Genomic DNA, 27,828 nt, shown 5'->3' with positions numbered 1-27,828 from the left:
AGCGGACGTATTGACGAGAGATCTTGTGATCTCGCCATTAATAGAACTCGATCCCTTTCCTTGCTATGCGGCGACGCACCATCAAGGAGAGTCTTAAGAGTGAAGAGCTAGGGCTAAGGGAGGTTTAGTGGCACCTAACTATGGTGGTACCTGGCGAAATCCTTACTGGGAGGGTTCACTCACAAGAGGTTTAAAAAATTCATAACCCTCCACAAGGATAAACTGAGAATGCTCACGGGCATTCTCAAGGGTCACTGCAGACTGCGAAGTAACCTGCACATAATTGAGGTAGGGTCCACTGATTCTTGTCGTTACTGCGACCAATCCCAGGTGACTCCAATGCATCTTCTCCTGGAATGCAGCGCTATAGCGCGGATAAGGTTGAGACATATTGGCCAACTGCAACCAGAAGAAAGGCATATACGCTCCATCCAACCCAGCTCTATCCTGAGTTTGAGATGTGTAGAGGGCACAAAAGAGCTTGAGGTCCAAATGCAAGTTTCATAAAATCTGTCGATCTCAAAATTATAATTTTTTACTTTTTTATTTTATCTGCTTACTTCTTATTTTACTTAAACATACAAATAAACTTATATCCCAACGTCCGAAATACTTGAATTACTTGACATGGAATCGCTCATTCTAGGTAATTCTTCAGTTTATTGATCAATAAAAGTAAAATAATAAACAAAGTATTCCCTTCTTTGTATTCGTACATCTTTAATATTTTTTCTGAAGAGCAGAACAGCGTCGAAAATCTAACCCGTTCTATTCGAATCAGTAGAGATACAAAATTACTACAATAAATACTTGCATACATATAAACATAAATGAATAAATGCATCAATTGCGCGAATTCAATATGCATATATACATACATACATATGAGTCTAAATTTACATGTGTATGCATGTACATACATACATACATATAAAGATATTTAGAAACAATAAAATGTTTGCCCCCAAACTGAACTGGTTTTCTAACGGAATACCGAATTGAAACCAGTTGGCGGCAAATATTTAATTAATGAATATACATTTTTTTTTTGCTTTGGTCTTGTTTTTAATTAAAAGAAATAATAAGTAACAAATTACGTGTGTACGTACATAACTACATACGTACATATTTTGTTGGCACGGCGTATTCCGTACAAGGTAAAGTCACAAAATTGAGAAACGAGTAGTTAAAGTGTAGAAAATTTCCACTCAAAATAAATTTACTGAAATACAGAAAAATATATGTAAAATCGAGTAGTTATAATCCAAGAAATCGACTACTCCTTCCCTAAACCCACCTGCGACAGGCTCTTCAAGACTAACATCCCGTGAAGAAGAGAGAGGCAAACTCAAGCTATTCTACACAGTGGTACCACAACGAACCTATATTACATATGCACAGAAAGTGGTCCGCCGTCTCATCCTCCTCTCCACATGCTGGGCAGAGTACACTGTCTGAGAGGCCCACCTTTTCCATGTGCTTCTCCCACAGAATGTGGCCCGTCATCAGTTCAACCAGCTGTGTGCAGTCCCTTCTGCTTAATGACGGGACGATTTGCAACAGTCGATCGGATATGACAGGTAACATCAGTTTTATCCATCTGCAGCCTCTCTCAGCCTGCCAAGCTCGCTTGGTGGTTGTAGTAACCCATTTGCTAACCGTGGCTTTGATGGCTGCAGATGGAAGTGGCTGAACGGGCTCCAGGCCAAAGAGGTTGGCCTCAGAGCTCATCCTAGCTAAGGAGTCAGAGGTGTCGTTACCCGAGATCCATGTTAACATCTGGCTATCAAGTCTACCGACATAGCCTGGATTTACAGGACTCGACTACCCCTGATGTGGTTGTAGGGCTGTCTAAGGTCATGACCGCAACTTGGCTGTCGCTGCAGACACATACAGATCTGCCTCTCCAGCTGTTTTCCACAACAAAGTTCATCGCTTCTTGAACAGCATACACGTCCGCTTCAAATACAGATGCATGCATTCGAAGAGCAAAGTGCAGTTTTTTCCCACTTGTTTCTATGTAGACCCCAGAGCTGGAGCCGTGCTCGTTCCTGGAGCCATCCGTGAAAATGCGAAAACAGTGTTTGCCGGGCTCATTTTCAGAGTTTGACGACAATTGAGCCTCTGGTAACATCACACTGTATCTCTTTTCAAGTACGACTCTTGATGGGAAGGAGTCAAGGGGCATGGAGAGAATCGTTTGGTCGAAGTCCATGTCTTCTCTGTTTTCCAATGCAAGACAGGGGCCGTACCAATTCCCATTGTCTTTCAGCCTGTATAAGGCATCTCCTTGGATGAAAACATCAAGTGGTGGTAGACCAACGAGCATCTAATACCGGACCTGAATTAGTCGGAAAAGCTACGGTGCAACAGATGGTCACAGTGCATTGCAATCTTGATAAGGTCCTCCTGACTCCCACGAGCGAAAGTCTGCTCATCCAGACCACTGATGCATAGGTGATAATAGGTCTTATCATAGCCGTGTAGATCCATAGGAGAAAGACGCCGCGTTTTCCCAAAAACCCTCTTGCACTGCCAGAAGGCTGTCAGTAATTTGGATGCCTTTGTTTCAACGTGTGATTTTCATAGGAGCTTACTATCGAGAATTACTCCAAGATATTTGATTTCTTTGGATAGCTGGATTGTGACTCCTTTTAGCTTAGGCAGTACGAGGCCATCAAGCTTCCTCCTTCTGGAAAAGAGGACAATACCAGTTTTGGTGGGGTTCGCCGATAGCCCGTTAGCACAGCATCAAGTGTCAATCATATCCAAAGTTTTCTGCACTTTTCTACAGATGTTCATAAGCGAAGGACCCGTTAACAAACAGGCAACGTCGTCCACATATGCTTGTGTGTAGACTCCAGCATCATTAACGGTGGTGAGTAGAGGATCGATCACCATGCACCCGAGCAATGGAGACAGTACACCGCCTTGGGGCAGCCTCTATTTACCCCGGATGACACCACAGATCCTCCTCCGCCCGCACCGTGGCGATTCTTTGCGCTAGCATTAAACGAATTCTATTCACTAACACCCGGTGTACGCCATGTCTACTGCCAGAGACAAGAGAAAGACTAGGTTAGTCGATCTGATCTTATAAAGAGTTTACTCGGTGGCCACTGTCGTCACTTGTGCTACTAAGGAAGATTTACTCCTATTTGCTCTTAAGCCATTTCGATCTTTTGGCGAACAAGATGAGTCCTTCCTTTGAGACTCTGCCTAAACTAGCCGGAGGCTCAGAAAAATCGCTATCCTTTGAAAGTGGGTTTGAACGCTGAATGGACTCATAACTCTTCAACTCTACAACTTGAACATAAATTGTTATATGGTCAATAGGCCAGCGCCATATTAGTTTTCCTGCGAAAAGCGGTCTATTTATTTTTAAGACATCCAGTAACCTCGGTGTTCTTCGAGCACCAAGTTTTGGCCAAAGTAAATGCAAAACTCTGCGAGTATATAAGTACTCGTAGATTAGTTCATTTGTGGCTATTTGCTGCCCTGACCTTGCGTATGGCATGTGAAAACAGGAGGCCTAGCCAAGCTTTCATGCCTGGACTCGATTCCTTATCCAAAACACCTACAATATAAAGAAAAAATCACTTATTCTTAAATTTATACTAGAAAGGTCGTTGCCGTTTTAGCAGAAGAAACATTCCTACTTCTTCTTCATAATTATCGAGATGACCGAGCTGAACAAAGCGCGTCAGTCGTTTCTTCTCGTGCCAGCCTGCGCTAGTTTGACACACCAAGTGAAGCCAAGTCCTTCTCCACCTGATCCTTCCAACGCAGAGGAGACCTTCCTCTTCCTCTGCTACCACCAGCTGGTACCGCATCGAATACGTTCAAAGCCGATGAGTTTGTATCCATTCGGACGACATGACCCAGGCAACGTAGCCGCTGGATCTTTAATTGCTGTGCTATGTCTATGTCGTCATAAAACTCATACAGCTCATCGTTCCATCGCCTGCAATATTCGCCGTTGCCAACGTGCAAAGGTCCAAAAATCTTACGCAGAATCTTTCTCTCGAACACTCCAAGCGACGCTTCATCGGATGTTGTCATCGTCCAAGCTTCTGCGCCATACGTTAGGACGGGCATGAGAGAGGACTTTTCTACTCAATTGCCTACTTAGTCCAAAGTAGCACTTGTTGGCAAGATAGATTTACGTTGGATTTTCAGGCTGACATTGTTATCAATGTTGATGCTAGTTCCTAAATAAACGAAGTCCTTTACAACCTCGAAATTATAACTGTCAACAGTGACGTGGGTGCCGATACGCGAGTGCGCCGACTGTTTGTTTGGTGACAGGAGGTACTTCGTATTGTCCTCGTTCACCACCAGACAATCTCGCTTTGCTTCTTTATCCAGCATAGAAAAGGCAGAAGTAACAACGTGGTTGTTAAGGCCGATGATGTCGATAACATCGGCATGCGTCAACAACTGTACGCTCTTATAAAAAATTGTGCCTGAACGATTAAGTTCTGCGGCTCGTACGATCCTCTCCAACATCAGGTTAAAGAAGTCACATTTGGTATTAAACGGCTCGATCACTCCAAGAATGAAAATTTTGCTAAGCTAAAGTAGGTCTCATGCAACATAACTCTTTGGCAAAAATCCGGAAACTTCCCACATTTCTAGCGCCCATTCAGGAAATTCACTGCTCACGTATTCTGTGGTCGTGCAGCTTCATTTCTAGTGTCAGCAAAATTTTATATGAATGCAGGCACAGTTCCAACTGCGCAGTAAATATTGTACTACATTGGAAATTCAAGAGCTCAAAGCAGAGCATCGAAAAGATTACAGTCAATTTACAGCAAAGAAAAATTGACAGTCTCATTGCTCATAACTATCAATCAAAGGACAGTAAGTCGGCAGTCAATGATTACCAGCGCAAATGTGGAATAAGGGTAGGTATATTTTATATAGCTCCACAACCCTTAAAATAGTTAAAGAAAAGAATAATAAATGAGAAGGGGTTTTTTTTTTGTCAAATCAGAAAATATAATAGCACCCTCCGCCTAACTGTTTCTCTGCTCAAATTAATGTTGCGAATCGCCCTATCGAATTTCCCATATCTTATCGATCAAAGTCTGAAGCGTGTTGTTGGTGTGTATAAAAACGCCACATCCAAAACTAGCTGAAAATATGTGAAATAGTGAAATGAGATTCATTATTATAGTATACATTAGTACTATTGCGTGAAATGGGAACTAGTCACTTGAGGACTACATTTTCTCCACTTAAGAAATGAGCTAATGCTCTACTGGCTTAGAGGATCACTAATAAGCAGTTTTTTATATTTTTTAAGATATGTATTTTTCATATCATAATTGTAAATAAATCCTTTTATAAGTCAGTTGAGACTACTGATCCAGACACGCTAAAGTTACTATTTACCTCTCTTTTGCGATCTAAGTTGGAATTTACTCTATTTATATGGAGTATATAGTACATCATCTTTGACATATTAATAGACTTGAACGAAAGAAACTTTCTTCGTTTCGCATTTAGATCGCTTAGTTTTTTTAATCCGATTCCTTTGTATGATACAGATTAGATTATAATCTCTACGATAATTGCACTTCCACTTCATGATCTTTTGTGGCCTCTACTCATCACAGTTCCTCATCCAGACCCCGTTCCCTTATTAAACTCTGGATAGAGCTGGGTTCAGTTGAGCATATGTGCCTTTCTTGTGGCTACAGCTGGCCTAGATATCTCAACCTTCTCCACGCTTTAGCGCTACATTCAAGGAGAAGGTATATTGGACTCACCTGGGATTGGTCGCAGAAACGACAATAATCAGTGGACCCTATCTCAATTATGTGCAGATGACTTCGCAGTCTGCAGTGGTCTGTGAGAATGCCCGTCGTGAACATTCTCAGTTTATCCTTGTGGAGATTTATAAGTTTTTTAAACCACTTGTGGTTGAACCCTCCCAATAAGGATTTCGCCTGACATAGCCCCTTAGTTTGACGCCAGAAAACCTCCCTTAGCCCTAGCTCTTCACTACTAAGCTTCTCCTTGATGGTATGCTGTCCCATAGCAAGGAAAGGCGTAGGTCTTATTAATGGCGAGGCCGCAGCCTCCCCTGTGCTCTGAGACCCAAATAAGCCGAATGCGATTGTGCGTTCCTAGTAGATTCAGTTTACCAATACACTCAAGGACCAGTGAGGACTTTATCTCACAGGACCATAGAGCCTTGAAAGCCGTCTGACTGTCTGACTCAGAATGGCAATTCGCTCATTCCGATTTTTAGACTGTTTGTCTAAGTTCGTATGATGCAAAATGGGCCTTAATAAATTTGAAGTTTTTACAAAATAAAAGGTGTATTATTGTTGTATTCTTCCACTCTACCCTACCTTTGGTATCATCAGTGGTGTCATTGATAGCTCCACGACAATCGGCTCTACGTTAGCAGAATTGTCCGGATTTCCATCCTGCAAAAACTTTCACTCCAGCAGGAATTCTTATGCTGCTACAAAAACAACAACAACAGTCAGTTGAGAACGCACAAGAACCTGCGAAGTTGTGATTTATTCTTTCAGGAGCGGCTTAGAACGGTTTCTGCCTCTTATGCTCCGTAACATAGAACATTGAAATGATTTAATAAAATTTCATATTCCTTGGCTTTTGATTCTTCATCTTCTAAACAAATTTTCAAATTGTCACTTCATGAATTTAACAGAATGCTACGTATGAGCAGTTCGGCTATATGACATAGAAATATGGACCATAAAATTGGCAGTCATGAGAAGCCTGGAAGCATTTGAAATGTGGCTTCTCCGTAGATTACTTAAAATACCCTGAATCGGTCAAGTTTCTAATGAACAAGTGCCGCGAAGAGTTCACGGTGACAAAAAACTATGTTCTCAGGTGTATCAAACGTGGAAAAACATCGTATCTGGGTAATATTCTGCGAAATCCGATATATCAACTGCTATAATTCATACTACAGGGCAAGATCGAAGGAGGATGAGGTATCGAGCGGAATCAGTTTCCTTGTTTACGAGACACAAGGCAATGGATCGATATAAATACTTCGGTTGGGTCACCTCCTGGAAGCAGTTAGAGGCGGCGAATTATTTTGAAATATAGTTCAAAATTTTTATCCAAAAAAATGTGAATTAGGTTATCGCTTACTTTCATATACGAATAGCAAATTAAGAAGAAGATGAATTATATAGAAAAGTATGGACTAGTATCGTTAAGTATTTTTGTTGTAGTCTGTAAGAAATCATGTATTTCTAGATTTACTAAGTATAAATATTTTCCCTTCTGTATATTTTTCAATTTTATTTGTTTAAAAATTGAACCAACTCGAAACTCTTCAAGGTTTTTGTTGTTGTTGTTGCTGTAGTAGCATAAACATTTCCCATACATATACGGGGAATGCTGCTGAAGGGACAGCCCTCGGCCCGATATAAATCCGTGTTGTTCCGGTTACGGTTACCGACTGTCGTGGAAACCTCTTCGATGTTCTTACAGCTCAGTATTTATTATATTAAAATAATATTTAATTAAACATATTAAACAATAATATTTAATATTTCAATATTAATATTCAATATTTAAAAAAAATACAATATTAAAAAAAAACTTAAAGCAAACTATTGAAAAGAAACTTAAAAAACTTTTTTTTAACATTAAAAAAAATTTTTAAAAGTTAAAAAAATATTTTTTTAAATATTTTTTCTAATATTTTAATTGTTTTTAGATATTTAAAAAAAATTTAGACTTTTTTTGTTAAATTTTTTTAAATATTTAAATCAGTATTAAATTTAATTTAATTTAAATTAAATTTTTTTTTATTTTTTTAAATATTAAAAATTAAAATTAAAAAATATGCTTTTTAAATATTTATTTTTTCCTAAAGGTTCTTCCAGCTCTATTTAAAAAAATATAATTTTTTTTAAATAATTAAAAAATATGAAAAATGTAAAAAATAAATAAATTTTAAATATTCCAATTTTTAAATATTAAAAAATTTTATTTTTAAAATTTTTTTTATTTTTGAATTTTGTTTTAAATATCTATTATATTTTTTCTAAAGGTTGTATCAGCTCCATTTAAGAAAATATTAAAAGCAAATATATTGTTTTAGATAATTACAAAATATTAAAAAAAGGATTTTTTAAATATATATAATTTTCTTAAGTCTGTACCAGCTCTTGTACTCTTCCAAGATTCGCCCAAGCCAGCTCCAATAAATCCAATTCAGTGCCGGTTTAATATTTTTCAGAAAAATAATAATGAGCCGGAGACAAATTTCATATACTTTTTGGTCATTACCAGGAAAAATTCACCCTCTGCATATAAGTAGAAGCGAAGTGGTCTTCCTTGTTAACTTTCTTGTCTTGAAAACGCCTCTGGTCATGAATTTGAATTCAAAAGGAGCGCATCAATTTCAAACTATCGAAATTCCCTACAGGGTAATGCAGGCATATCTCCAATACAAAAAATAAGCCTGAAGATGTATATGCCCATTCCTCAATATACTCTCTTATATACATGAGTACATATGTATGTGTGTATGCGCATAGATGTGTTCTTCTATAGACGCACTGTATTGTTAATTTATATTAAAACAGTTTTGACGCGGCAAAAGCTAAATCAGTCGAGTTTGAGCGTTTGAAGTGTTCAAGTCGTGTGTTGTTGCTTTCAATATCGCTACTGCTGTTTGAGTACGAAACCCGAGTTGCTTAAATTTGTCAATTATTGTGTGAAGGGAAAGTAACTGTTATAAGTCCTTGTTAAAAAGAATTCAGCAAGAAAAGTAGCCTAAAAAGTGCAGTTTAGTTGGTGAAAACAGAGTTCGGTAAACCTATATAGGCAACTTTAGTTAATAAATAAATTATAAATTTGCTAAAAGAAAGAAAGAAAAATAAAAAACAAAATGCCACCAACTGGTCTAATAGCAGTAAATAGCAAAGATTGCCAACATTGCAATGATGACTATGAAGATTCTGAGTACGAATTTCATGCGTCGGTGTGTGTATGGACCAGGTATTAAACGTACTTCTTTTGTAAAGAAATAATATTCTTAGCAGTAAGAAATCAAAAAGACAAAATGTAAATTAAAAAAATAAACAAAAGAAAAGAAAAAAAAAATCAAGAAAATATTAATTAGTAGAATAAAATATCAAAAAAAGATTAAAATAAAAGAAATTAAAAAGCAAACAAAATTAAATTAGAAGAAATAAAAATTAATTTAAACAAAAATTTAAAACAAAAAATAAATAAATAAATAAAACAAAATAAATAAAAAATCAAAACAATATTAAATTAGAAACACTAAAAACCAAAAATAAAAAAATATTTGTATATAAATAAAAAGGAATTAAAAAGCAAAAAAAAAAATAAATTAAAAGAAATAAAAAATCAAAGATAAAAGAAAAATTAAATAAAAGAAATTAAAAAGCAAACAAAATTTAGTTAGAACAAATAAAAAATCAAAAAAAAAAAACAAATAAACAAAACAAAAGAAAAAGCAATAAAAAAAAACTAAACTAGAAGAAATATACAAATAAAAAAACCAATTAAGATAAAAAAAATTAAAAAGCAAACAAAAATAAATTAAAAGAAATAAAAAATCAAAGACAAAAAAAAAATTTACTAATAAAATAAATAAATAGGATAAAAGAAAAAACAATAAATTAGAAGAAATATACAAATAAAAAAAAAAACAATTAAAATAAAATAAATGAAAAAGCAAACAAAATTCAATTAGAAAAAATAAAAAATGAAAAAAATATAAAAAAAATAAAAATCGATTAAAAAAACAATAAATTAGAATAAATAACAAATCACAAAACAACAAAATTTAAATAAAATATATTAAATTAAAAAGCAAACAAAATAAAATAAGAAGAAATAAAAAAGAAAAAAAAATTAAAACAATAGAAATTAAAAAACAAAAAAAAAAATAAGTAAAACAAAAAGAAAAAACAATTAAAAAATAAATAAATAAATTAGAAGAAATAACTAATCACAAAACAAAAAACAATTAAAAGAAATTAAAAACAAAAAAAAAAAAAGAAACGAACCAATCATTCAATCAAAAGAAAACTATTTTTAGAGAACTGTAAAAAAATATATAATTTTTACTTCTTCATAAATTAAACTTTAGACATACATATGTATGTGTGTAGTGTATAAAATTGTTTGTTGAAAGAATTATACACATCACGCGATTTTCTTCTGAAGCCAAATAAACACACAACACACTGAAGCGTTTACACATGTACATACTTGCATCTGTACATAGGCAAATAAATATCTGTACTTAGAAATCTGAATTTCTCAATGGAGGCCAAGCTGTCTTTGAATAGCCGCACTGCCAGCAAGTAACTGCCAAATAAGCTCAGCTCACTTATAATGACTTTCAAATGAATTAAATAAAAAATACTTTCAATTCATTTGCAGATAATATTAAAGTAAATATACATATAACAGTTACATAGGTTGTAGCAAAAAAATACTGATCGCGAAATTTTTAGTTGTGACAATTAAAAAAGTAAATAAAATAATACCCATAAATATTTAGAATCTTTGAGGAGTCTTACAACAATTCCCATTGCTATTAATTATTTCTATTTCATTCTGCATACCGCACATTATTTATTATCTTACTAAAAAAATAAATGACAAATGAAGCTAAATATAATACCCCATAAATGGCAGCTTACTTTCCATATTCACTGTGTCTCTGGTTTTCGTGCTTGAAGAGTTGATATTAATTACTGCTGCGACTACTAAAGGGAGTGATGGAATATACTGAAATATAGGAAATATATATTGTGCTAGTTAGTTGGGCAAATTTTAACTTTTTAATTTTATCGCACAAATTTGATTTCTTCGAAAACTCACACAAAAACTTAGGAAGTATTTGCATGCTTCAAAAGAATGCTACCATATTTTATTTTACCTTTTCAATGATGTACTTGTTTTTATAAATGGTTAAGTACTTTTTTTCAACGCATGAAACTGAATTTTGGCCTTCGATATCTCCTCCACTTTTAATTAGCGCAAACAAATTTCAGTACTACTATCAGCGAAAATCATAAATCGCACAGAATTTGATTGTTTGTTTGGTGTGTTGTTTTCTGTTTTTGTTTATGTTTTTTTTTTTTGGTTTTTTTTTTGTTTTCTAGCGAAACGACGTGAACACTTACTTTATTTGTTCCCTTCTGAAAAATATTTATTTAATCCCTCTAAAATTTGCTTCATTTCTCTTAACGAAAATCTCGTACCGAGTGATTTTTTATACACGCGCGAATTATACATTTAAAATGAAACAGTTAGTAGTTTGCAGAAAACATGACTTTAATCTCAAGATCAACTTAAGACTCATCTGTACATTCTAAAATAAATTGCTTATTACCTAAAACAAAGCCGCATTTTTTGAACAGTTAAACAAAAAGCAGCACGCCACCTAAAAGCTCAGTTGCAATGGTATTTTTCTATCCAATATTCCTTTCTACTATTTGTTTATTTGTTGTTACTAGAACAGTTTAATTTAGGTTCTCCAACATTGTTTTTTCATTAACAGTTTTTAACATTTAATTTCTTAACATTTAACATCGTTTATATTGTTTAACTTTACTGTTGTGTTATTGTCATGTTAAAAACATTAGTTCTGTTATTAACAGTGAGTTATACATAACTCGCGCTTAAGCAAAAGAGGGTTGTTCACATGGCTGTTATATGAACAGAAAAAGAGAATCGTGAAAGATATATACATATATATATGATACATGGCTCAGAACTATTAAAGAAGTCGATTTAGATATGTTGTTGTTGTTGTAGCATGATAAACATTCCCCATACATGTACGCAGAATGATGCTGGAGAGACAGGTCTTTGGCGGGATATAAATTCGGGACTTTTCGGCAACATAGAACCAACAGTCGTGAGAATGATTTTTTTGCATCAGAGAGTGCATCATTGAACCTATTTAGATCTGCAGATTTTGCCACTGAGAAACGTTTGTTCTGTGCAAAAACTAACAATGCATGGCCGTCATATGAGATTGAGGCAACCCTAAGTATTATTTTGACTAGCATTCGTAAAATATTGCATGAAAAAAACTTTTTCTCGTCGTATCCCACTTACAATGATTCATAAAATATTCATATTCGTGTCGATAAAAAAAAATATATTTCAAGGAAATATAATGTAGTTTCTTCAAAATCCCTTTGTAAGATTGTTGCAGGCGACGAATACTGGGCATATGTTTGTGTATTCTAGTATATTTGCCTTTTTCATATTACGCTTACCATATTCAATGGCTCAAATGGTTAATCGGAAATTCTCAAGGTTGACTTTTAAACTATTTTTTCGCAATGATAAATTTACTTACTTCATTTTGAAACGGCAATAATGAGAATGATAGCAATAATCAAGAGTGATAGAAACAAGATTACGCTCACCAGAGAATGCGTGAAATTACATTGGTGCAGTGGCAAGAGATAGGTGTCAAAATACGAACAAGAATGCAAGAAGAAGAAATTACACAAACAAAACACGAATAAATTGCACAAGTACGATCGTCACACACACACAGCGATTCTGTCAAATTCGCAGAGAGCAAAGTAACGGTAGCACGATAGGCGCCATATCATTATTCTCTCCAGCTGTAGCTGTAGAGCTGTAGAGCAAAAACAACAGTGGCATTTATTTTGTTGTGGCTTGAATTCTCTAGCCAACATCCATGTAAAAGGAAAACAAAGTTTGATAATTTAGAGAACACATCAAATTAAAAAAAGTCAAATCAACTGCTCTGTTGTTCCTATCTTGTTAATGTAAGTTACATATGAGTAAAAACTATTTGCTAAGTGTTAGTGTAAGTGTTAGTATCTTAAATATATTTTAATAAATCATTGTTTTTCAAGAAGTTGTATATTGTCATAATGTTTTCATCCAAAGGTGTTTTAAGCAGTTTTATGATATCAATGTTGTCATAGCTGACTGATGAATTGTGCAGGATCGAGCAAATGTTTGATAGTGACGGTGTGATCACAAAGACGACATTTGGAAGGACTATCACCTGACAGTAATAAATAGGAGTTAGAATTTTGCATACTACACAGATTAATAATGAGCAAGTTCAATGTACCATAAGTATGGATGTACAAATTTTCCAATTTTGGGTTAATGGGTTGACTCGATTAACCTTTCGATGTTCCAAACTATGCGCACAAGGTAACCACAAATATTTTTAATGTCAGAACCTTACAATTTTCATAGAGCAATCAAATTTAATACTTGACTCTCCAACATTTGCATTTTTAGGCATTCATGTTTCTGCCATGTGGGGGCGGATACATTTCTCAATTTTGAGTTGCGCCACTTTTGAAGAAGGACGTGCGATTTTATTCTCAGCACTTTCATAATAACAAACAAGCAAAAATAAAATCACACATAAGTTGGAGACGACAACAGTAATCATTACTATTTTTAGTTGGTCGTAAGTCTCAATGTGATAAGCGTAGCTCACGAACAATGGCTCTGTCAAGAAAAAGAAAAAGAAAAAGAAAAAGAAAAAAGAAAGTCAGTTCTTTGTGAATTCCATAAAGAAGGCAAAACTTACAGAGAAATTGGAGATTTAGTGACATAATTTATTATAAGAGTGCACTGCAATACATTATTAATCGATATAAAGATGGCAATTAGATTGCATATAAAAACTGGCTAGGCCAAAAAAAAAGTTCTTTTGTTATTGTTGTAGCAGCATAAACTTTCCCAATACGTGTACAGGAAATGATGCTGATGTGGCAATCTGGGCCGTTCCGGTTACGTAGAACCGGATGTCGTGGAATCGAAAATCAAAGTTTAATTCAGTCTGCTTTGAATTTGCCTAAAATTAATTCTAGAAGTTTTTGAAAAATTTGCGGACTTTTTAGCAGCAGAAAGATTGGAGATTCTTTCAAGGCTGCAAAAAGCTTATGCCACGCGCACCCTCCTGCACGTTAAGATCAAGATGTCCGCAGCAGAAGTTAGAGCTACCTTTGCACAAACTTTAGATGAGTATTTAGCTGATGGATTTGATGTTTTCGCTGCTGATACTTCGGTTTTCGGTAAGTCGGTTGGCTGCGGAGTCTGGCATCAGAACAAAAAGGAAAATTTTTCAATCACCTTTGGAGAGTTATGGGCATTGTTAAAGACATCAGGCCCGCGTGGACAAAGTTGTTATATTCTCGGACAGCCAAAAGCCTGCAAGCTGTTGAAAAACAATTGGTCCAGCAATCATTGTATCGCTCTGTTTCACGCGAAGCTCTCATAGTTTGAATTCCCAAATGTTAATGGATGTAGTCTCCGGGCCATTCTGGTATACCGATTAATGAAAAGTCAGAACAAATTGCAAAACAAGCACCAGATAATGGCACTGTCATCGAAGTTGAAGAAGCTTTGAGAGCGATTCGCAGTAACATTTGTTCTGAATGGTACGATGAATTTCTGTCATCAGTCGACTGCACCTTTTTTCACAAAGTTACCAACAAAGACCTGGTTCAAAACTGTTTAAGCTCGATGTTAGAGATATAAAACTTATCAACAGAATATTGGCTGGCCTCATTTACGACGGCAGTTATTTGCACATGATTCATGCCATCGACTCAGAGCGCGTTTGAGTGCGTAGATGTAAACTCCTATACACACCAACTTTTTCATTGGGCCAGATTTATTCCAATAAGGAATAAATATAAGCTATTCGATAACTATATATATATCATAGATAATTGGCGCGTACACCCTTTTTGGGTGTTTGGCCGAGCTCCTCCTCCTATTTGTGGTATGCGTCTTGATGTTGTACCACAAATGGAGGAGCCTACATTTTCAAGCCGACTTCTAGCGGCAGATATTTTTTATGAGGAGCTTTTTCACGGCGGAAATACACTCGGAGGTTTGCCATTGCCTGCCGAGGGGCGATCGCTATTAGGTAAAACTTTTTCTTCATTTTGGTCTTTTACCGCGATTCGAACCTACGTTCTCTCTTATTTACGGATACGGCGGCCGCCTTCGATAATTATAAAGGCTTTAAATCAGTGTTGAAAAGTACACAATAAATTTGCTTGAGTTTATTAAGGAAGCAAAAATTGAATTTTGCCATTGCCTTACATACCTGGCGTTTTGTGATTTTCATCCCGGCATTTGATAAAAAAAATAATAATAATCATTTTGTTATTGTTGTAGCAGCATAAACATTCCCATATACATATGTACAGAGAATGGTGCTGGAAAAATAATAATTGAGTCTGCTTTGACTTTGTGAAAATTAATCCTAGAAACGTATAAATTAAACCCTATATGAAACAATAAGAGCCGGCTTTTCCGTACATATTTTCGTATGTTATTTCACGAGCCTTATCAAAAACTGTAGCCAAAAATTGTTATATACCGATTTTTTCAGTAGTCTATGTCCATACAGAACACTATCAGTCAGCAAAAATTTGTTGTTATTTTCATGGTAAATAAAAAATATATGCGAACTGTAAAATTATAAATTTTATTACAATTCTTATCAAAATACGCGCAACCAAAAATTTTATTTAGCTATTTTATTTCGTTTAACATGCAACCGCAGCAATCAGCTGTTATTGAAACTTGTTTATGCAAATTTTGCGCTCGCTTCTCTGAGAGAGAATGCCGCGAAGCTCTCAAGAATTTTGTTGCTCGCTAATTCTTACTGGATTTTTGAGCGAGCAGAACAGAGAGAATCTGAGCAGAACTTATATTGAGTGAAATAAAAATGTTCAGGGTTTTAAGAGGATATTAGCTTAGTTAAACTATGTTGAAAAAAATAGGTCCATACCAAGGCGAATTTATTACAGGTAACAGCAAACACATATAAGTAAAACCCTACATGTATTTGTTGTTGCGTTTGGTGCAACCATCACGTCAAAATCAGCAAGCAAATGTAAACATACGAATGTAAACATACCAATACATACAAACAAAGCATATCAATTTGACATAAGCCATACCTACGGTGAAAAATTCAGCTGGATGAATGCTGTCACCTTAATAAATTCGCCTTGGTCCATACAAAGTGATCCTCTCAATTATACTTCGCATATGCATGCAATATGTAAAAGAGAAATGACACCGAAAGTAGCGCATACAGCGGCTCTGCTAATCGGCATTGCCCCTTACAGTGCGCATTTACATGTACACACATAGTTACAAACACTTATGAAAATTATCAATGAAAACGCTTCGCAGTGATTTTCAAGTTTATTATTACATTTACTTACATTTTCCTTGCATTGTTTTTTGCTTTTTTGCTTTTACACCTTTTATTCGCTCAATTAGCACAGTATGCGCGACATAAAAACATTTTATATTTATTAATTTATTGCTTTAGTGCCTTTTGATAGAACATTTCCGTTTGACGCTTTCGCTCTTATCAAATGAACTTCAAAATGTTTCTGATGTGTGGAATTATTTGCCAATTGCAGAAATTTGGGTTTGTCATAATTTCTCGTTTTTTTGTACTTTTTTTTATACTTGTTTTTTTTTTTTTTGTTTTTGTATTTGTTGTTTGTTTTGCTGATAATACTCGCATTGATATTTGCCGTTTGGCCTTTGAGTTTGAATGCGAATTGTCGACGTCATTAGAAATGAGTGGATTACACAGTCCTGCGAGGGTGAGTTTCTAGAATGGCTGTACTTGTTTCTTGTAGTTTTTTATGCGCTGAAAACGAATCTGACCTTCAAAATGCTCCATCACGTCAGGATTTTTGGTAAATGAAGCCTAAAAGGTCAAAAAATGGCCATTTTAGCCATTTTTGATAATTTTTTTTGGGATAGAAAATTTTGTTTTCAGTTTTCGACGAAAAGGTCGCATAGTACAACTCTTTAGCTTTAAAACCCATTTTTTTAAATTATTGTACGATTTTTTAAAAAAAAGTTATGACATTTTGAAATTAACAGTTTCAGTTACGTATCCGTTGGGTATAACGTCTATTGGCGTAACTGAAACTGTTAATTTGAAAATGTCATTACTTTTTTTTAAAAAATTGTACAATAATTTTAAAACATGGGTTTTAAAGCTAAAGAGTTGTACTATGCGACCTTTTCGTCGAAAATTGAAAAAAAAAAATTTTCTATCCCAAAAAAAATTATCAAAAATGGCTAAAATGGCCATTTTTTGACCTTTTAGGCTTCATTTACCAAAAATCCTGACGTGATGGAGCATTTTGAAGGTCAGATTCGTTTTCAGCGCATAAAAAACTACAAGAAACAAGTACAGCCATTCTAGAAACTGAAAAAAGTTAAATTTCGCAGGCCTGTGTTATTAACCAATCAAAAATAAGACGGAATTATTGCTTAATCAATAAATTATTGCTTGGTACAGACGTACTTACATATTTAATCAATTATAACAGCTGTTCTTTGTCCAATATTCTATTTCTATTTTTTGTTTTTTTTTTGCACATGAAAACATATTTTCTTGTTTTAATCGAGCAAATATTATGTTTATTATTCACGCATACATACATTCTCGTACATGTAAATATTATTGTAAAAATAATTGAAAAATGAAAAAGAAATCGTAAACACTATAAAGTCAGAGTTAAATAACAAGCAGTTGTTTTCGATTTTTGAGCGCAGGTTGTTTTAGCAAGTACAGGGTGGGCCATATAGCGTTTGCTGTTTGAACCACCTATTTTTTGAGAATGGTAACGCAAATGGCATGTCAAATGTGTTCATAATTTACTTAAAGTCGGATTTGGGGCTCAGAAAATCCACACGTTACTGTAGAGAAGCAAATGCATCCACAACGAGTCACTGTTTGGTGCGGTTTTTGGTCTGGCGGCATCATCGGGCCATTTTTTTCGAAAATGAGCGAGGAGCCGCGGTTACAGTAAATGGCGAGCGTTACCGTGACATGCTCAACGAGTTGTTTCCAAAAATTTAAGAAGCTGACATAGACGACATATGGTTTCAACAGGACGGTGCAACTTGTCACACTGTCAAAGTTACACTCGAACTTTTGGCTACCGTTTTTGAAAACCGAATAATCAGCCGAAATTCCGATATCAATTGGCCGCCTCGGAGCTGTGATTTGAGCCCGTTGAACTATTTTTTGTGAGGAGCCGATAAGGACAAATGCTATGCGAACCATCCAGAGGCGATTGATGCTTTAAAACACGAAATCGGAGTTGCCATTCAAGAAATTGGAGCCCAAACAATCGAAAATGTGCTTAAAAATTGGATTGATCGAATGGCCTACTGTAAAGCCAGTCGTGGCAGTCATTTGAACGATATTAGTTTTCATTCATAAATGACAATGTTCAATCTTCAAAATAAAAAAAAAAGTTTGAAAAAATTTTGATTAGTTTTTTTTTTCTAGCCGATTCAAAAAACAAATTTTACATGGCCCACCCTCTAAAAACTAGTGCTCGAATGAAACCAATGTTGAGTTGGAATCGGTACGGATTTGCGTGTGTTTAGTTGAAGCCAAAAATTAAGCTGAAGGTCTTAAATATAGTTGGAGACTATTGATGATTATTAAGCTACATTTATATGTACATATGTATGTTAAGGAAACTAAGACTATTTAAAAAAACTTAATAATTCAAAAAAATAAGAAATAAAAAATTAAAAAAATTAAATAAAATAAAAAAAATGTAAATAAAAAACAAGCATTAATAAAATAAATAAGAAATAAAAAAGTAAAAATAAAAAATTTTAGAAATGAAATTAAAAAAAATTAAAAAAAAAATTTTTAATAAAATTAAATTAAATAAAAAAAATTAAAAAACTTAAAAAAATAAAATAAATAAGAAAAAAAAGTAAAAATAAAAAAACGTATATTAAATTAAATTAAACAAATTAAATAAAAAAAAAACATTAAAAAAGTAGAAAAAAAAGGAAATAAAAAAGTTAAAAATAAAACATTTAAAAAAATTAAATTAAATAAAAAAAAAATGTTTAATTTAAAACATAAAATAAATAAGAAATAAAAAAATGTAAAAATAAAAAAAAGTATATTAGATTAAATTAAAAAAATTAAATAAAAAAGAAGCATTAAAAAAATAAAATAAATAAGAAATAAAAAAGTAAAAATAAAAAGTTTAAAAAATTAAATAAAAAAAGTAAAAATTAAAAACAAGAAAAAGATTAAATAAAAAAATTAAAAAAAAAACAATAAATGAGAAGTAAAAAAGTAAAAATTAAAAAAAATTATTTAATAATATAAAATTACACCGGCTGAGTAATTTAAGCGAAAATATTTTAACCGAAACCAGAATAATACATTTTTTAAGAATTTTTTAAGAAATCGCGATGTCTGTCTCGGAATCCTCTCGTTATTCCATTAAAAAAAAACGCAAAAAATAATATCGAGAAATATAAATTTCAAATCATCCTAATATTTGTTTATTTTTCGACACAAATTATTCATCCAATTTTGTTTTTGAATAAATTTTTGCTAAATAAAAATATTTTGAACGATAGAAATCTTTATTTCAATTATTTGACGTACGACGCCTTTTGCAAAAACTATGAGTTGTAGCAGCATAAACATTGCCCATACTTACATACGGGAAATGCTGCTGGAGTGACAGTTCTTAGCCGGATATAAATCCGGGTCGTTCCGGTAAGGTAGAACCGACTGTCGTGGAATCGAAAAAATTATGAGTCTTCCAATAGGGTGAATAATTTTGCGCCACCTATTATATTATAAAAATTACCAACACTAAGGCTATCAAAAAATTAAAAAAAAATCTGATTTAAGAAAAATTGCACGGGCTATAATTGTTTAGTGGCTGAGGAAAAATACATTGGAGCAAATTTAACGGCATTCGAAAGAAGAGGACTTGTACTTGAAGATACCTTGAATAATTTTTTTTGGGGGATTTTGAGAAAGAAATGTTTTTTTTTATTTATAAAAAATCGCAACAAACTTCAAATGTAGGTAAAATCGCATATTTTGTTCTTCTAGGTTGAAATTATTTCGGAAGACTAGTATTATTCCATTACTATTATTATTATTATTATTATTGTAAATGGCTTGTATCCACAACCCCGCCTCCCATTTTCTGCTACACCAATTTTTTTCATGTGGTAATTAAGTTTCAAATGTTCTGCTAATAGTTCAGTGTAGAGTTGTATGTCATTTTTGCTTTCTTCTTGGAGAATTTTAGTGTTCTTTCCATCTTGACATAGACCGTCAGGCACGGAGAGTTCAGGAGTGAACCCAGAATTCTGTAAGATTACCTTCTTTAAGATGAAATGGTTTGGAAACCATAGGGCTGCACTAGCTGCCGACCGTTTGGCTACAAGATGGAGTGGAATGAGTCCAGTGACCATTTAACGATTCCAGTGGCCTAAAGCCGTTGTGGGGCAAGTTCGCCCTGCTCCCGTTATACTCAAACAGGCTATTCTGTATCTCGTACCTTGTTAAGTGTCTGAGTCTTCATTTCGTCTACCTTTGGCCACCATACCGAAGGGTGGTAGGTGATCAATGGCACTATTATTGTCTTATAAGACCATTCCATCATCTTTGGCCGCAGACCCTATTTTTTACCGTAAAGCCTTTGGCATGTGAATGCTGTTGTCAAAACTTTATTTGTGATGCACGATAAATGATCTTTCCAGGTCAAGGCTTTATCGAGGATTACTCCCAGATACTTCATATCCCCAGATATAGTTAATTCTGCGTCCTCTAGTTTTAAGGTCCCTAAATCTAGCTTCCTTCTTCTATTGTTCCATTAAAAAGATGCCAAAAAATAACATGCACCAGTAGCATAAAATTCAAAGCCAATTTAGTTTTTTTTTAATTATTAAAAAAAACATTATTTAAAAAAATCAAAATTTATAGTATTATTTTTTATCTATTTTCTTCAAGACATCTTGATTTTATTTTTATCTTTAATTTTAATTTTATGAGAAACAATTTTATTTTCCAATATTTTTATTTGCTTTTGTTGTTGCTCCTTGATCAAAAGCTCTAAGTAGTCAGTAAACTAACAGTAAATAGAACGTATTTGTGTATACATACATATATCTGTGGTATATTAATTTGTTCTATGTAATATTTTATGAATTTTTTGCTGTAAAGCTCATAGCTTCCATACTAACTTTTATGATCGCCTTGAAAAATGCGTAATTGTTATAATTTTGCTTTCTCCTCTTTTTGCCACTTAGATATTCCGATGGCACAGTGAAGCTGCGTAATTCCAACATAGAACTAATGGACCAAGACATACTTTATCACCTCGCTTTGGGCAGCGAAAGTCACGATTTGAATGAAATGTTCGGTGATGTTAAAGTAAGTAAATTTCATTGAACTATTACGGCGATCACGCATTTATAAAATTATTGATGTGTAGTAATTATCGGGCGGGCAGGTGCTGCAATTCATTTCCTAGTGAATTTCACTAAATTATTTCAAGGGGTTGTATACAGTTAGAAGGCCGAAAAAAGCGAATTTTCCAGAATTTTTTCAAATATTATGTTATTTTTTAACTGTGTTTCAAGACTTAGTATTGGTAAACAAATTTATTTGGAAAGTAGCTACAGCTGATCTCCGAGAGCTCCTCTCACGGAAGACGTTTTGCGATGACGACTATATCTCTGAACTGGATTCTCTGAAATTAAAAAAAAAAAAAAACAGATTTCGTAAAGGTAATGTTAACTCTAGTAATTGATCGAAGAAATTAGCAAAATTAAAGTTTCTGAAAAAAAATAATTTTTTTTTGACCAAAATTTCGGCCTTAAATTGGTTATTAAAAAAATATATTTATCGGTAAGAAAAAATCTTCGACTAATTACTAAAAAAATATTTAAGAAGCTCGTGTTAAAATGTGAGACTAATTGGTTAAGACTTTTTCGAGTAATGCTGGCCACCGACTTTGAAAGCAACATTTTGAGAAAAACGCGCTTAAAGTTTGCCTGGTACTTTCAAACACTCTGAAACGCCTTTTCAAATTTGCGTGTAACTTCAAAAATACTCACCGGAACGATATTAAATTGTCTCTATGTATTCTTAAATATATGTACATTAAGAGAAAAAAAATAAAAAAATCGATTTTTTGAAACTTCTTGCTGTATATAAGCCCTTGAGTATCTCCCTTTCTACATACATATATCTAAAAAAGTACTTGGATATGTAATATATGGAATATTTGGAATTTTATTAACATTCCAATAAAGGGTCTTCCAATAACAGGTGTTATTTAGAATAGCTCGCTATTTCGGTGGATGCCACTTTTGAAGGTGTCAGTTTTTGATATTTGACAAGTTGAAACTACGCCATTAATAAAAATGGATCAAAAATGGTGAAAATTTGGCAAAGATGGTTCGTAAAACTCGAACATTTTTGGGTCATCGTGAAGCAGCTTGTCGGACCGCAATACAGAAATTTTGTGAAAAAATTAGAGCTGAAAATTAGAGGTGAAGTTCCTGATGTGAAGAATAAAACCCGAGCACGCCGCTCAAAAACAGCCGAAAATGTTGCTGTTGTAGCCGAAAGTGTTGAAAAAACCCAGGTGTGTCCATTCCTCTTCGTTCTTTGGAATTAGGCATTCCACTAACGTCATTACACCGTATTCTACATAAAGTTTTGGGTCTTAAGGCTTATAAAGTCCAGTTAACACAAGAACTAAAGCTGGTTGATTGGGTCGTAGAAATGCATGAAAATGATCCAGAATTCCATCGAAAAGTGGTGATGAGGCCCATTTCCCATTTCCACCTCGGTGGCTTCGTCAACAGGCAAAATTGTCGGATCTGGGGCTCAGAAAATCCAAGAGTTATTGTTGAAAAGCCTCTCTTTCTCAACGTGTGAGAATTTATTGTTATTTATTGTTTGGTGTGGTTTATGGTCCGGCGTAGTCATTGGACCTTACTTTTTCGAAAATGAAGCTGGAGGAACAGTTACGGTGAATGGATTTCGCTGTCGAGAGATGATTTACGTTTTTTATGGCCGATATTGAATGGCGGTCACCGTAGCCGAATGCGTTGGTGCGTGACTACCATTCAGAATTCACTGAGAGAACGTAGGTTCCCATCTCGGTGAAACACAAAAATTAAGAAAAACATTTTTCTAATAGCGGTCGCCCCTCAGCAGGCAATGGCAAACCTCCGAGTGTATTTCTGCCATGAAAAAGCTCCTCATAAAAATATCTGCCGTTCGGAGTCGGCTTGAAACTGTAGGTCCCTCCATTTGCGGAACAACATCAAATCGTACGCCACAAATAGGAGAAGGAGCTCGGCCAAACACCCGAAAAGGGTGTCCGCGCCAATTATATATATATAACTTTTCTAATTTTTGCCGTTCTTTATTAAACTCCAATCTCAACTTTCGACCGTTCTTTATTAAACTCCAATCTCAACTTTCGACCGTTCTTTATTAAACTCCAATCTCAACTAAAAACTATATTCTTACAATCTACCCTAAATCCCTACTTGCGGTGTAGCTATTGAGTTTGTGTTGGTGTAGTTACGCCGGCAGCTTTGTTTGTATGTTGGTACGAATGCATTCTCAGCTGCATTCCTCAAGCTGCCAAAAGTCACGTACGTAAATTGATGATCAGCTTGACCGCTGTAAGATTTGTTTATTTGCAAAATCCAAAAGACGGGCAGGCGTAGGAGTAAGCTGTGCGATCTAATTACGAACAGCCAGTAGCGTGGGAGTGATTCAAGGGAATCATCAAATCTCTGTTTTAGCTTTGCAAGTGTGCAATGCGCTAACTTCTCCCCCTCTTAAGACGAGCCGTCCTCGACTCGTGCCAAAATTTCCTCTACTGCCCTCTGAGTTTTTACTTTATTACTTGCTAATTTGTTTCTGCGGTGGATGAAAAAAATTGCTATTGCGATCAATAATAATAGAGGAAAAGAAAAAATCGTCCAGAACAAATTACGATGAACAGATATACCCTCCTTCAATTCGTGAATGCGAGAGATGTTGTCGATATAAATTTGGTGCAAATATGGTAGGGACAAACTCGTATGGTGTTCCAAGTAATTAATGGATACGGTTTTTGGAGGATGTGGTTGGATATAAGTCGGTTCTCTTTTTACCACGTAAGTTGTATCATTTATGGTGATAGAGTCACGAAAAAGAAGCAGATACGTTCCCCTTATTTCCAATTTTCGTTGATCAAATATTGTCGTTGGTTGCACGTTGTTAAGAATAATGATGCCCTCTTCTATTTTTTGAACTGATGGTATGTGATATGCCGATTCTGATGAACAATTAGCTGTGTTATTATTTAGCATCTGACCCAAGCAATCTGAGTGAGCCGGTTTGCACACTTTAGCTACCAGAGTGTCATTGCAGTTCTCGAGTGGTTGAAACGTATCGCTACATTTTGCCGCAAGCGTGGTCTCTAGCTTTACGATACTATTATTATGGACTACAGGATAGATTTTTAGGAATTGACAGAAATTTGTAACCTTAGGAACCTTAAGAATATAGTAAATAACATCAGAACTTTGCAAAATTTTTACCTTAGATACTAAAAGTAAATTACTTAAACTAAAGGGTAATTGTTCGGAATTGAACGCTTGATCCATCTCTTCGTCATCCAAAATAAGTGGATTTATGATATTACTTTTTGCCAACACAATGGAGAGTGCTAGTCTGTTTAGTTGGCTGATTATATGGTTATTTCTTCTTACCAAATTTTCACAGAGCAATGTTTCCTCGTCTTTTAATATCCAATCCGTTTGATTTCCGCGAAGTGTATTGATTAGGTTGGTAATTTCGTTAATTCTATTTTGTAAATCGGAGTTAATTCTAATCTGCCTATTGTTGTTTTCTATTAGTATGCTTTCCCTTGTCAAGAGCAGTTCAAAATCTTCGTGGTCCGGGGTACCGGCTATAAATTTCAGGGCGGACCCCAGAAAATCTATTGACCTTGCAATTCTCTTAGGTATTTCCAAAGTGCGAATTATGTGTAGTATTTCCTCACCTTGCTGTTTCAAAATATTTTCGTTCACTACCTGATTTTTTGATTTTGATGTGAACCATCGGCTTTCGTAAGCTATCTGGCGATAATCTGTTAGGTTGGTGGCGTGCACGAGGTAAATGAATTCATTATAAATAGCCACATTTCCCCGAGGGATGGTGATAACTTGTGAGGAGGTGTAGTCAATTAAATTGGCTCTAGTGACGAAGACTAGGGCAAGCGGCAATCTGAAATTGATTTTATCGTAAATTACTTTTATGAATTTTCCTGCCTTCTATCTGTACTGTTGTACCTAAATCTCTTTCTACTATTTTTTCCACGAACACCTTCTCAAATTTATTTCCCAATCGCTTATTTCGTCGAAGAAACACCCTTTCACCAGGCTGATATGTTTTGGTTATTCTTTTCTCATTCAATCTATTCAATACTAAATTCTGGGCTCTTATTAATTTATCTCTAATTTCCCCAAATTTCTCCGCTGGGCAGTTCTGCAAAATTTCGATTGGTTTCGAATCTACAACCGAGTGAATTGTTCTGTTGTACTTGTAAGCAGCAAGCAAAATCAGATCTTTAACCTCGCTTATCTGCTGCTGTGCCTTCACGCATCTGGCTATTTCCAAAAGGGTTGAATGAAACTTTTCGACCTGTCCGTTGCTTTCGCTATGTAAGGTGGGTACGAAAAACTGTTCTATGGAGAAATGATCGCGTAGCATGTTTCTAATTAAATTTGAAGTAAACGCTCTTTCGTTATCTGTGACAATTGTTTTAGTGTTTTGGAACATACCTAATACCTCTAATAAAGCTTCTTTTATATCAATGGTACATCTTGAAATAACAGGTTTAACAATTGCAAACTTTGAAAACCTATCAACAGCAGTTAAGAATAGCTGCTTTCCAGTAATTAAAATGTCTAAGTGGAGAATTTCTCCTGGGTGCTCTGGGATTGGAGTTTTCCCAATTTCCGGATTTGGTGGTTTTCTTTGGTATTTATTTTCCAGACAGATCTTGCAATTTGATACAGCTGACCTGAGCATTTTCCTCATGTCGGGAAAGTAGTATTCTGATAGAATTTGCTTAAAATTCTCGGACAGAGATCGATGGGCACGGGCATGCTCCGTTGCTATTGCTTCCTGTTGATCGTTCGGATTCGTTAGATCGATTACAAATTTTTCTGTATGAATAAATTTAACCCCCGGGAATGCTTCGACAAGAGGTCCCTGGATCTCTGATAGTGTCGGAAGATCGCAACAAAGAGCGTTTGTAACGCTAGGGTTTACGAGTTTCTTAAGATTATGCAACAAATTTACTATTGTGTCGTTATTTATAGTATAACGAATTTTTTTCTGAAAAATTATTTTTGTACTTTGGTGATAATGATCCCCCTTCGTCAAAATGAATTGTCTTTTGAATTGGTTTACTGGATACTGGATAGTTTTAATTGTGTTTGAGAGCGATGACTCGCTATGTGCTGTAGCATCTGTATCAGTCATATTATTCAAAAACTGACGGGACAGAGCGTCTGCTACGACGTTGTCTCTGCCGGGTTTATAAACAAATTTAGGCGAAAATTCTTCTATGAACGCACGCCATCGCTTCATTTTTGTATTAGGATTTTTGTTCGAAATAGCGAAAGTTAAAGGCTGGTGGTCTGTGAATATTACGATGTCTTTAATACCGTATAAGTAATGTCGAAGGTTTTTAAGGGCCCACACTATAGCCAAGAGCTCACGCTCGTTGGTTGCATAATTCTCCTCTGTTTTTGATAATGTTCTTGAAATCATTGTAATGGGCCGACCATTCTGGGAGAGGACCGCGCCTAAAGCGCTAGAGGAAGCGTCTGTTGTTAGTTCGAATGTTTTGTCATAATCCGGATAAAACAGCAAAACATCTTCCGATGCCAAAATGCTTTTTACCCTTTTAAATGCTTGAATGGCCTCGTCATCAAGGACTATTTTAGTGTGTTTGGACTTGTGGGATGACACATGGCCATTCTCCCCCCGAAGATACTTTGTTAATGGTTTGACGATAGACGCATAATCCCTTATAAACCTTCTATAATAACCTGACAGACCCAAGAAAGAGCGTAATGCTCGAAGTGTTTCCGGCTTCCTATAGTCGATTATGTCCTTGACCTTATTTGGACATGTTTTTATCCCCCTTCGAGAGACAATAAAGCCAAGAAACTCAACCTTATCTTTAAAGAATTTAGTCTTTTCTGCTGAAACTCGCATACCGGCCCTTTCCAACTTCCCCAGTACCTTATCGACATGTTGAATATGAGACTTTTCGTCCCTTGAAAAGATGATTATATCATCCATATAAACTTGACAACTTTGGCCAATGTCGTCTCTCAAGACGTCATCAATAGCCCGTTGAAAGATACTGGGCGCATTTTTTAACCCGAATGGCAATCTATTAAATTCGTATTTGCCATTGTTAATGCTGAAGGCTGTTTTTTCGCGGTCCTTCTCCTCAAGGATTATCTGGTGGAATCCAGACTTTAGATCTAAAGTAGTAAAAAATCTGGAACTGCCCAGGTTTGCCAATATGGTAGAAATATCTGGTATAGGATATTTATCCGCAATCGTTTTTTCGTTTAATTTTCGAAAGTCGATTACCATGCGGAGCTTTTGTTTACCATATTCATCCAGGCCTTTTTTATTCACTACATGGACCGGAGAGTTATACGCCGAATTAGATTTTCGGATAATTCCTTCTTTCAACAGTATTTCTATTTCCTTATTAATGAATCCTGCCGCCGAAACCGGGTATGGATAAGATCGGGTGTAAATTGGTTCCGAGGAAGTGGTACGAATTTTAGCTTTGACCTTAGTATTAAATGGCAAAGCGCGGTTAGGTTCGGCAAAGGCCTTAAAATTCTTTTTAATCATAGAGTCAAACTCGTTTTTCA

General features: G+C 34.9%; 1 protein-coding gene across 2 annotated transcripts in view; it reads left to right on the top strand.

The window, feature by feature from the left end:
* LOC128855741 (uridine phosphorylase 1-like) overlaps nt 1–27,828 on the top strand; it is a 67,312-nt gene that overhangs the window by 25,420 nt on the left and 14,064 nt on the right. The window contains exons 1-2 of one of the 2 annotated variants that reach the window (XM_054090897.1): nt 8,604–9,006; nt 21,154–21,277. In XM_054090897.1, the coding sequence (XP_053946872.1) occupies nt 8,897–9,006; nt 21,154–21,277 (234 nt within the window). In that variant the 5' untranslated portion in view covers nt 8,604–8,896. Of the gene's footprint in view, nt 1–8,603; nt 9,007–21,153; nt 21,278–27,828 lie in introns of those variants that run through there. The other variant, XM_054090898.1, reaches the window with a different exon arrangement.

Source organism: Anastrepha ludens, chromosome 2, assembly GCF_028408465.1.
Source record: "Anastrepha ludens isolate Willacy chromosome 2, idAnaLude1.1, whole genome shotgun sequence".
In the NCBI taxonomy this organism is placed as follows: Eukaryota; Metazoa; Arthropoda; class Insecta; order Diptera; family Tephritidae; genus Anastrepha; species Anastrepha ludens.
This window is presented reverse-complemented; position numbering and strand designations above follow the sequence as displayed.